General features: G+C 36.8%; 1 protein-coding gene across 1 annotated transcript; it reads left to right on the top strand.

Annotated features, from left to right (window-relative positions):
- Positions 1–8,962: 8,962 nt before the first annotated feature.
- On the top strand, positions 8,963–10,516 carry LOC107139382 (serine/threonine-protein phosphatase 4 regulatory subunit 2-like). Its single transcript, XM_015482233.2, has one exon. The coding sequence runs from the start codon at positions 9,169–9,171 to the stop codon at positions 10,297–10,299; it is 1,131 nt and encodes a 376-aa protein (XP_015337719.1). The 5' UTR covers positions 8,963–9,168; the 3' UTR covers positions 10,300–10,516.
- The last annotated feature ends 6 nt before the right edge of the window (positions 10,517–10,522 follow it).

Here is a 10,522-nt window from a genome sequence, read left to right as displayed (position 1 = left end):
TAGATACACATTACCTCCTCCCCTGCAAACTAGATATTTTGAATTGCTAATGGTAGAATTTTAGGCACTGTAGGTGGCACATAATGAATCCCTTTCAAATATAGAAGGATGGACCTGCTAATGAGGGATTCTTCATAGGTTAAAAGAAGGAATTATTTCGAAGAAGCCCAGAGGAATTCTAACCTTCAAAGCTGCATTTTTCACCCTGTAGATAGTCATTAGGCCCCATGAACAGAAATTTAAAATCATAAGACCCCAGGAGATAATGGGGATATCTAATTTACTGAAGTCAAAATGCCTAGGCTATTTTTATGATATTATATTGCAGTTAATAAGGTGAACAAAAGATTCATTTAACCCATGAATTTCTAAGATATGGATCCAAGTGAGCTAAGACTCCCATTCAACCGTAACTTAAGCTTTTCAGGAGCCCCTGTTGAGAAATAGAAAACGTCTGTGTCATACTGGATATCTCAGAGTCATAGCTCAGGTCTAGGCATTTTAAAATGAATATTTTGGTGTCCATAAAAATATTCCTGATTATTCCCATTTTTCAAGTTACTCCTTGAGAAAGTCACAGCACTTTCTTAGGCTGGTTTCTTGACACAGAAATACACATCGCTCATCCTCCAACACAGACAGCCTCATCAGATGGCACTGTCTACATAGCATCTGGTTATAGAGTAACATCTGTTGGCTTCCGTCTTTTAGATTTCCTTTCAGGACCCTTGGAATCATAAATATATGCTTCGCCATCAGGATTCTGCATAAGTATTCTTTTAATGTTTCTTATACAGGGAATCAGGTAGATATAGAAAGAGAAATAATTGCATATGTCTATCTTCCTTTCCTCAAAATTACAAGACTTCTCTGGAAGTAGTCTGTATTTCTGTCAATTAGCCTGGTGGTTGCAGTTACAGAGGAATACCGCCAGATGGCGAAAAGGCAAAAATCACCCGAATCTAGACAATAAAAGAAGGTTCTTTGAGTACATTCTTTTGCCATTGAATAACCTTGGTTGGGAACACCTGGGTGGGTTGGACCCTATGACATTGGCTGGACAGTAAAACCATTGGACCTTGGCTTCAAACCATTCCATGAATGTCTTCTCACTGCTCTCAAGCAAGGCCCTCTCAGTAAAAGAGAGTTTTGAACTATTCCTCAATGTGAAATGATTGGCCATGACAGGGTAATGGTATCCAGATTGTAAGCAATGAGTTCAGTTATTATTTAGAGGACTCCAAAGGGTAGGTAGTATGTTATATAGTACATAGAAAACTCCAGCCTCTGGAATAGTATTATTTAAAATCTCTGGAAAAGGTGCTTCTCAAAGATCCCATTTCCATGTTAAATCATTCTCTCATCTGGGCTTTTGGCTTTATAACTAATTTTGATCTGTTATTGGAAATGTAAGTTTGTCTCATTTCTCCCCAGTAACTGGAGGCTTTAAAAAAGAAATAGCTTTTACAATCATTTGCAAGGTCCCTGCCATGACATCTAGCACCACTCTTCTATATCAAATGCATTAACATATTCATTTTTTGTGTATATAATTTTATAGATCCATTAGGGGGCAGAAAATGATTTTGGAGATCGATTTGAATCACATGCAATTTGAATCACAAACTTAAATGATATTGCTATTCAAAATTTGTATTGAATATGTTTTATTTCAGCTTTAAAAGTACATAGTATTTAAGTGGAATATAAAAAGGGGAATATGCTATTCTGTTATAACTCTGATAATATATTTGAAAGCAATTTTAAATTTTTCTTATTTCTTTAATTTGGCAGGTGAATTTCATGCTGGTTTGTTCAAATCAGTGCTGATTTATAAAAGTTGACAAAAGGGCTAGTGAATCTATTTTCATTCTTGGAAAAATAAAAAAGAGGAGCAGAAACTGAGCAGTCACCAAGAATAAGCCTGTCAGGTAACCTTTAAAATTTTTCTGCTTTGGCATAGAATTATATTAGCTCAATTCAGTGTAAAATATTGATGATAATAATATTAACAATAGCTAACACTTGCTAGCTGACAGATGTGGTGCTAAATCATTTAATATTCTCAGGGATGCCTTGAGTCATAGGTAAAGTAACTGAGGATTACAAGTTCTTTATTAAGTAATTTGCATATGATTTCAATGTTCCTTTTCCTAACATTTAAGCTTATTACTTTAGAAATTTTTAGAAAAGTGACTTATCAGCTCTTTCACAATTATACATGGATTGAAATAGGTTTTGCAACCTCTTGTTGAGTAAACACAGCATTTCAGAGTAGTCACAAATTGCTGAACATAAAATATATCCAAGTAAAATTAAAATTTGAATATTTAATTTGGAAAAATTTGGAAACTTTGGTATAGGCAGTGAAGACATAAGTTTCAATAAAGGAGTATTGATTTGTGAAAACATCTCCAAATTCCCATAGTCTCTACTAAGCAGGTTAAAATTATATGGCTCTCCACAGTACTTTTCTGCTCTACAAGAATAGAAAAAACTATAGCCTCCTCTTAATAACAGACTAAAAATAGAAAGATTCCAACTTATATATTAGATTTTACAAGGGAAATGGATTATCTTTTCTTATGTTCTTTTTTGTTCTTGTTTTACTTTTGAAGATATTGTCTCCAATGTAGCTTGCATATTTACTTCTTACAAAAACTATTTGCTAGGAATTTTCGGATTCTAAAACAACTTCTTGATTTCTGAATATTCACTTTTTTTTGTGAGTGTAGCATATTATTTCACCTCCCAAGATATGAGCTTTATCAAGATTTTCTTCTATTTACTGTATTATCTCTGTTTGCTTCAAGTTTCTTTTATGAGCTTATTTTGATCTAAATCCTTGATATTAGAAGCTTTACTCAAATGTCTGGTAAGCATTGTTCTTAACTCATATGTTAAGTATGCTTAGTGTTTTTTTTTTCCTTTCAATGTATTTATTAGTGCATTATAGTTATGCCTGATAGTGAGGTACATTTTGACATAATCATACATGCATGGAATATAACTTGCTCCATTTCAGTTTTATTCTACTTTATTCTATTTGCTTTCCATATTTTATTTATTATTTTTTAAATTGGTACTTTGCAGATATACATAAAAGATTAGATTCTCTGTGGCATATTCATATGCATACATAGCATTATTTGGTCAATTTCATTCCCCAGTTTCTGCCTTTTCCCATCCCTCCTCCCATCCTCTCTATTTCCTTCCTCTACTCCATTGATATCCTTTCTTTTTTTTCTTTTTCTTTTTTTTATTGGTTGCTCAAAACATTACAATGCTCTTGACATATCATATTTCATACATTTGATTCAAGTGGGTTATGAACTCCCATTTTTACCCCATATACAGATTGCAGGATCACATTGGTTACACATCCATGTTTATAATACTACCATACCAGTGTCTGTTGTATTCTGCTGCCTTTCCTATCCCCTTCCTATTCCCCTTCCCCTCCCCTCCCATCTTCTCTCTCTACCCCATCTACTGTAATTCATTTCTCTCTCTTGTTTTTTTTTTACCTTTCCCCTCACTTCCTCTTATGTAATTTTGTATAACAATGAGGGTCTCCTTCCATTTCCATGCAATTCCCCTTCTCTCTCCCATTCCCTCCCACCTCTCGTCCCTGTTTAATGGTAATCTTCTTCTCATGCTCTTCCTCCCTGCTCTGAGTTGCCCTCCTTATATCAAAGAAGACATTTGGCATTTGTTTTTTAGGGATTGGCTAGCTTCACTTAGCATAATCTGCTCTAATGCCATCTATTTCCCTGCAAATGCCATGATTTTGGTTTTTTTTTTTTTAGTGCTGAGTAATACTTCATTGTGTATAAATGCCACTTTTTTTTATCCATTCATCTATTGAAGGGCATCTAGGTTGGTTCCACAGTCTAGCTATTGTGAATTGTGCTGCTATGAACATTGATGTAGCTGTATCCCTATAGTATGTTCTTTTTAGGTCTTTGGGGAATAGTCCAATAAGGGGACATCCTCGCCAGCACTTGTTGTTGTTTGACTTCATAATGGCTGCCATTCTTACTGGAGTGAGATGGTATCGTAGGGTGGTTTTGATTTGCATTTCTCTGATTGCTAGAGATGGTGAGCATTTTTTTGTGTATTTGTTGATTAACTGTATATCCTTCTCTGAGAAGTGTCTGTTCAGGTCCTTGGCCCATTTGTTGATTGCGTTATTTGTTTTCTTATTGTTTAATTTTTTGAGTTCTTTGTATACTCTGGATATTAGGGCTCTATCTGAAGTATGAGGAGCAAAAATTTGTTCCCAGGATGTAGGCTCCCTATTTACCTCTCTTATTGTTTCTCTTGCTGAGAAAAAAACTTCTTAGTTTGAGTAAGTCCCATTTGTTGATTCTTGATTTTAATTCTTGTGCTATAGGTGTCCTATTAAGGAATTTGGAGCCCGACACCACAAGATGGAGATCGGAGCCAACTTTTTCTTCTATCAGACGCAGAGTTTCTGATTTGATACCTAGCTCCTTGATCCATTTTGAGTTAACTTTTGTGCATGGTGAGAGAAAGGGATTCAGTTTCATTTTGTTGCATATGGATTTCCAGTTTTCCCAGCAGCATTTGTTGAAGATGCTATCCTTTCTCCATTGCATGCTTTTAGCACCTTTGTCTAATATAAGGTAGTTGTAATTTTGTGGATTGGTCTCTGTGTCCTCTATTCTGTACCATTGGTCCACCCACCTGTTTTGGTACCACTACCATGCTGTTTTTGTTACTATTGCTCTGTAATATAGTTTGAAGTCTGGTATTGCTGTACCGCCAGTTTCACTCTCCCTGCTTAGAATTGCTTTTGCTATTCTGGGTCTTTTATTTTTTCAGATGAATTTCATGATTAATTTAACTATTTCTACAAGAAATTCCATTGGAATTTTGATTGGCATTGTATTAAACCTACAGAGTACTTTTGGTAATATCACCATTTTGATGATGTTAGTTCTGCCTATCCATGAACAGGGTACATTTTTCCATCTTCTAAGATCTTCTTCTGTTTCTCTCTTTAGGGTTCTGTAGTTTTCATTGTATAAATCTTTCACCTCTTTTGTTAGGTTGATTCCCAAGTATTTTATTTTTTTTGAGGATATTGTGAATGGAGTGTTTTTCCTCATTTCCGTTTCAGAAGTTTTGTCGCTGATATACAGAAATGCCTTTGATTTATGCGTGTTGATTTTATATCCTGCCACTTTGCTGAATTCATTTATTAGTTCTAGTAGTTTTTTTGTAGACCCTTTTGGGTCTTCTAGGTATAGAATCATGTCATCTGCAAATAGTGATAATTTAAGTTCTTCCTTTCCTATTTTTATGCCTTTAATTTCTTTCGTCTGTCTAATTGCTCTGGCCAGTGTTTCGAGAACTATATTGAATAGAAGTGGTGATAGAGGGCATCCCTGTCTTGTTCCAGATTTTAGGGGGAATGCCTTCAATTTTTCTCCATTGAGAATGATGCTAGCCTGAGGCTTAGCATAGATAGCTTTTACAATGTCGAGGTAAGTTCCTGTTATCCCTAGTTTTTCTAATGTTTTGAACATAAAGGGATGCTGTACTTTGTCGAATGCTTTTTCTGCGTCTATTGAGATGATCATATGGTTCTTATTTTTAAGTCTATTGATGTGGTGAATAACATTTATTGATTTCCGTATATTGAACCATCCTTGCATCCCAGGGATGAATCCTACTTGATCATGGTGCACAATTTTTTTGATGTGCCTTTGTATCCGATTCGCCAGAATTTTATTGAGGATTTTTGCATCTAGGTTCATCAGAGATATTGGTCTGTAGTTTTCTTTCTTTGAGGTGTCTTTGTCTGGTTTCGGAATCAGGGTGATGTTGGCCTCATAGAATGAATTTGGCAGAGCTCCTTCTTTTTCTATTTCCTGAAATAACTTGAAAAGTATTGGTATTAATTCTTCCTTAAAGGTTTTGTAAAACTCCGCTGTATACCCATCCGGTCCTGGGCTTTTCTTGGTTGGAAGTCTTTTGATTGCTTCTTCTATTTCATCTATTGTTATTGGTCTGTTTAAGTTGTGAGTATCCTCCTGACTCAGTCTGGGCAAATCATATGACTTAAGGAATTTATCGATGTCTTCACTATCTTCTATTTTATTGGAATATAGGTTTTCAAAATAATTTCTAATTGTCTTCTGTATTTCTGTAGTGTCTGTTGTGATATTGCCTTTTTCATCCCGTATGTTAGTGATTTGAGTTCTCTCTCTTCTTCTCTTCGTTAGCATGGCTAAGGGTCTGTCGATCTTATTTATTTTTTCAAAGAACCAACTTTTAGTTTTGTTAATTTTTTCAATAGTTTCTTTTGTTTCAATTTCGTTGATTTCCGCTCTGATTTTAATTATTTCTTGCCTTCTGCTACATTTGCTGTTGTTTTGCTCTTCCTTTTCTAGGGCTTTGAGATGAAGTGTGAGCTCATTTATTTGTTGTCTTTTCCTTTTTTTGAGGAATGAACTCCAGGCAATGAATTTCCCTCTTAAAAATGCTTTCATAGTGTCCCATAGATTCCGATATGTTGTGTCTGTATTTTCATGTATCTCTAAGAATTTTTTGATTTCCTCCTTTATGTCTTCCATAACCCATTGATCATTCAGTAACATATTGTTCAATTTCCAAGTGATGTAGGATTTTTCCTTCCTTCTTTTATCGTTGATTTCCAGTTTCATTCCATTATGATCAGATAATATGTATGGTATTATCTCTACACCTTTATAATTTCTAAGGGTTGCCCTATGGCATAATATATGGTCTATTTTTGAGAAGGATCCATGTGCTGCTGAGAAAAAGTATATCCGCTTGATGATGGTTGATATATTATTCTATATATGTCGGTTAAGTCTAGGTTATTAATTGTGTTATTGAGTTCTATAGTTTCTTTATTCAACTTTTTTTTGGAAGATCTGTCCAATGGTGAGAGAGGTGTGTTGAAGTCACCCAAAATTATTGTGCTGTGGTCTATTTGACTCTTGAACTTGAGGAGAGTTTGTTTTATGAATGTAGCTGCACCATAGTTTGGTGCATAAATATTGATAATTTTTATGTCTTGTTGGTGAATGTTTCCCTTTACCAGTATATAGTGTCCTTCCTTATCCCTTTTGATTAACTTAGGCTTGAAGTCGATTTTATTGGATATGAGGATGGCCACCCCTGCTTGCTTCCAAGGACCATGTGAGGGGTGTGATTTTTCCCAACCTTTCACCTTCAGCCTGTGTATGTCTTTTCCAATCAGATGAGTCTCCTGAAGGCAGCATATTGTTGGATCTGTTTTTTTAATTTAGGTTACCAGCCTATGTCGCTTTATTGGTGAGTTTAAGCCACCAATAAAGGGTTACTATTGATATATGGTTTGTACTTCCAGTCATGTTTGTTTGTTTGTTTGTTTTTAATTTGGTTTGTTTTTCCCTCTTTGATTAGTTTTTTTTCCCACCCTTGCTTTACTGAGGTACTACCCACTGTTGGTGTTGGATGTTATTTTTCATTTCCTCTTTGTGTAGTGTTTTGCCTAAGATGATTTTCAGTGCTGGTTTTCTGGCTGCAAATTCTTTTAACTTTTGTTTATCATGGAAGATTTTTATTTCATTGTCAAACCTGAAGCTTAGTTTTGCTGGATACAATATTCTTGGTTGGCACCCATTATCTTTCAGCGTTTGAAAAACGTTATTCCAGGATCTTCTCGCTTTCAGTGTCTGTGATGAGAAGTCTGCCTTTAACCTAATTGGTTCACCACTAAATGTAATCTGCCTCCTTTCTCTTGTAGCTTTTAATATTCTATCCTTGTTCTGTATGTTGGATATCTTCATAACAATGGTCTTGGAGTTGGTCTATTGAGGTTCTGTATGTTCGGTGTCCTGTAGGCTTCTAGGATTTTTAAATCCGTTTCATTTTTCATATCTGGAAGTTTTCTAAAATTATTTCATTTAACAGATTGCTAATTCCTTAGGTTTGGACCTCTATACCTTCCTCTATCCCAATGACTCTTAAATTTGGTTTTTTAATGATATCCCATATCGCTTGGATGTTTTGCTCATGATTTCTTACCAACCTTTCTGAGTTGACTAGACTCTTTTCGAGATGATATATTTTGTCTTCGTTGTCTGATGTTCTGACTTCTACTTGGTCTACTCTACTGGTGATACTTTCATTTGATTTTTTAATTTGGTTTATACTTTCCTTCATTTCTAGGATTTCTGTTTGGTTTTTTTTTATAACCTCTATATCCCTGTAGAGTTGTTCATTTGATTTTTGAATTTGTTTGTGTAATTCATTGTCGAAGTGTTCTTTCATTGCTTGCATTTGCTGTCTAATGATCTCTTTAAGATTCCATTCCATCTGAGTCAGGTATGCCTTGTGTTCTTTATTTGACCATTTTTCTGATGCATCTAGCATCTCCTGTAAATTTAAGCTGACCTGAATTGTTTGTGTTCCTTTTCTTCCTTTTTTCATGGTGCTCATGTTTCTTTCCAGCTCTGTTTGACTGCTGTGTTATTATCTTCTCCTGTAAATTTGTTTTGGTTTTGTATAGCTCTGAGATCTCTCATTTGTGTTCGGATATAACATTTAGAGATGTTGGATTTAATTGTGATTTAAAGTAGATTCATTAGTTTCATTAAAGGCCTACAGATTTTGATGTCATATAGAGAATTAAGGTTTGAACTTAGGATTTTATGTTAAGGTCAGGAGATGTGATGGTATGGAGGTTAGTATATCTTAGCTTCTTTAGGGGGTTGCTCAAATGGAGGTGGATATTAACAAGAGAATAGACAGGAGTACTTGGGGGGCAGCTAAGGGCTTGGAGGACTGTAGACCATCTCCTAACATTCACCTATTTGCATTTAGTAAATTACACCTAATCGGAGTGATCACGCTCCAGAGGAAAGATAGGGAAAAGGTAAGGAAGAAAACCAAGAAAGAGAAAGGGAGTCACGGTCGCGCACCGTGACCCACCGGGGCTGGGGTCCCTGCCCTCCCGCGGCGCCTAGGCGATGCGGGGGTCGCAGGCAGCTTCGCGGGCCTCGGCGGGCGCGTTACCACTTCCCCCATCCTCGGGTCCCAGGCGCAGATTTTGAGAAGAGGGGGAAGAAGGAAGTTTGTCCCGTCCTGGATCAGTTTCTTTGTCATGTCGCCAAGACTGGAGAAACAATGATTCAATGGTCTCAATTTAAAGGCTATTTTATTTTCAAACTGGAGAAAGTGATGGATGATTTCAGAACTTCAGCTCCTGAACCAAGAGGTCCTCCTAATCCTAATGTCGAATATATTCCCTTTGATGAAATGAAGGAAAGAATTCTGAAAATTGTCACTGGATTTAATGGTATCCCTTTTACTATTCAGCGACTATGTGAATTGCTAACAGATCCAAGGAGAAACTATACAGGAACAGACAAATTTCTCAGAGGAGTAGAAAAGAATGTGATGGTTGTTAGCTGTGTTTATCCTTCTTCAGAGAAAAACAATTCAAATAGTTTAAATCGAATGAATGGTGTTATGTTCCCTGGAAATTCACCAAGCTACACTGATAGGTCTAATATAAATGGGCCTGGAACACCCCGGCCACTGAATCGACCAAAGGTGTCTTTATCCGCCCCCTTGACAACCAACGGTTTGCCTGAGAGCAGTGACAGCAAAGAGTCAAACTCACCACATAATGAAGAAAGAAACCACAGTGACTCTGCAGCATCTGAATCAGAAGGGTCTTCAGTGAGTCCTATAAAAAACAAACATTCAGATGACGACGCCGTGGAGGCTGAAGGGCACGAGGCCAAAAGACTCAGGTTTGACAGAGACAGGGAAGTCAGAGAGACGGCCAGTGAGACCTCGTCCAGTGAGGGGGCCTCGGTCCTGGCGGAGGACGCAGAGGCACCATCATCATCTCAGGACAAGGACAAAGAAAGTAGTTGTACCCAGCAGCACTGCACAGAAGAGGAGGAGGAGGAGAAGGAGGAAGAAGAAGAGTCTTTTATGACATCGAGAGAAATAATCCCAGAAAGAAAAAATCAAGAAAAAGAACCTGATGATGCCTTAACTGTGAACGAGGAGACCTCTGAGGAGAAGAGTCAGGTGGAGGAATCGGCTGTGTCTCGAGCTGAGAAGGATTTACATTCTGAAGGGAGTGACACCCCGGGCCCTGTAAGTAGTGGTTCTGACTGCCACCAGACAGAAGAATCAGTAGGATCCAGTTCCAGTAAAACTGGAGAGGTTCTCTCAGAATCCTCCGTGGAAAATGACGAGGATGCCACCGAAGTCCCCGAGGAACCAATGGAGGAAGACTGACTACTTCACCACATTTAGATGCCGTATTTTACATACAGTTCTGGTTTTACACTGTATAAAACTTTTATGTAATAAAGTGGACCTTTAGTTTTACAAGAGAAAGAGAAGCAGGTTGTTAAAGTACTTTAAAAAGTACTTTAAGTGTGAATCCTGAAAGAGTTGTGCATGTAAGAACTGTGAATAGCAGCTCCTCTGGGTCCTGCTTACCGCTATCTATTTTTTT

This window comes from Marmota marmota, unplaced genomic scaffold (genome assembly GCF_001458135.2).
Source record: "Marmota marmota marmota unplaced genomic scaffold, marMar, whole genome shotgun sequence".
Taxonomy (NCBI): Eukaryota; Metazoa; Chordata; class Mammalia; order Rodentia; family Sciuridae; genus Marmota; species Marmota marmota.
Note: the sequence above shows the minus strand (reverse complement) of the source record. Positions and strands in the feature narration are given on the sequence as shown.

Bases quoted from the DNA above. Each gene is read 5' to 3' on its own strand.
- LOC107139382 (XM_015482233.2), top strand. From the start codon at position 9,169: ATGATTCAATGGTCTCAATTTAAAGGCTATTTTATTTTCAAACTGGAG.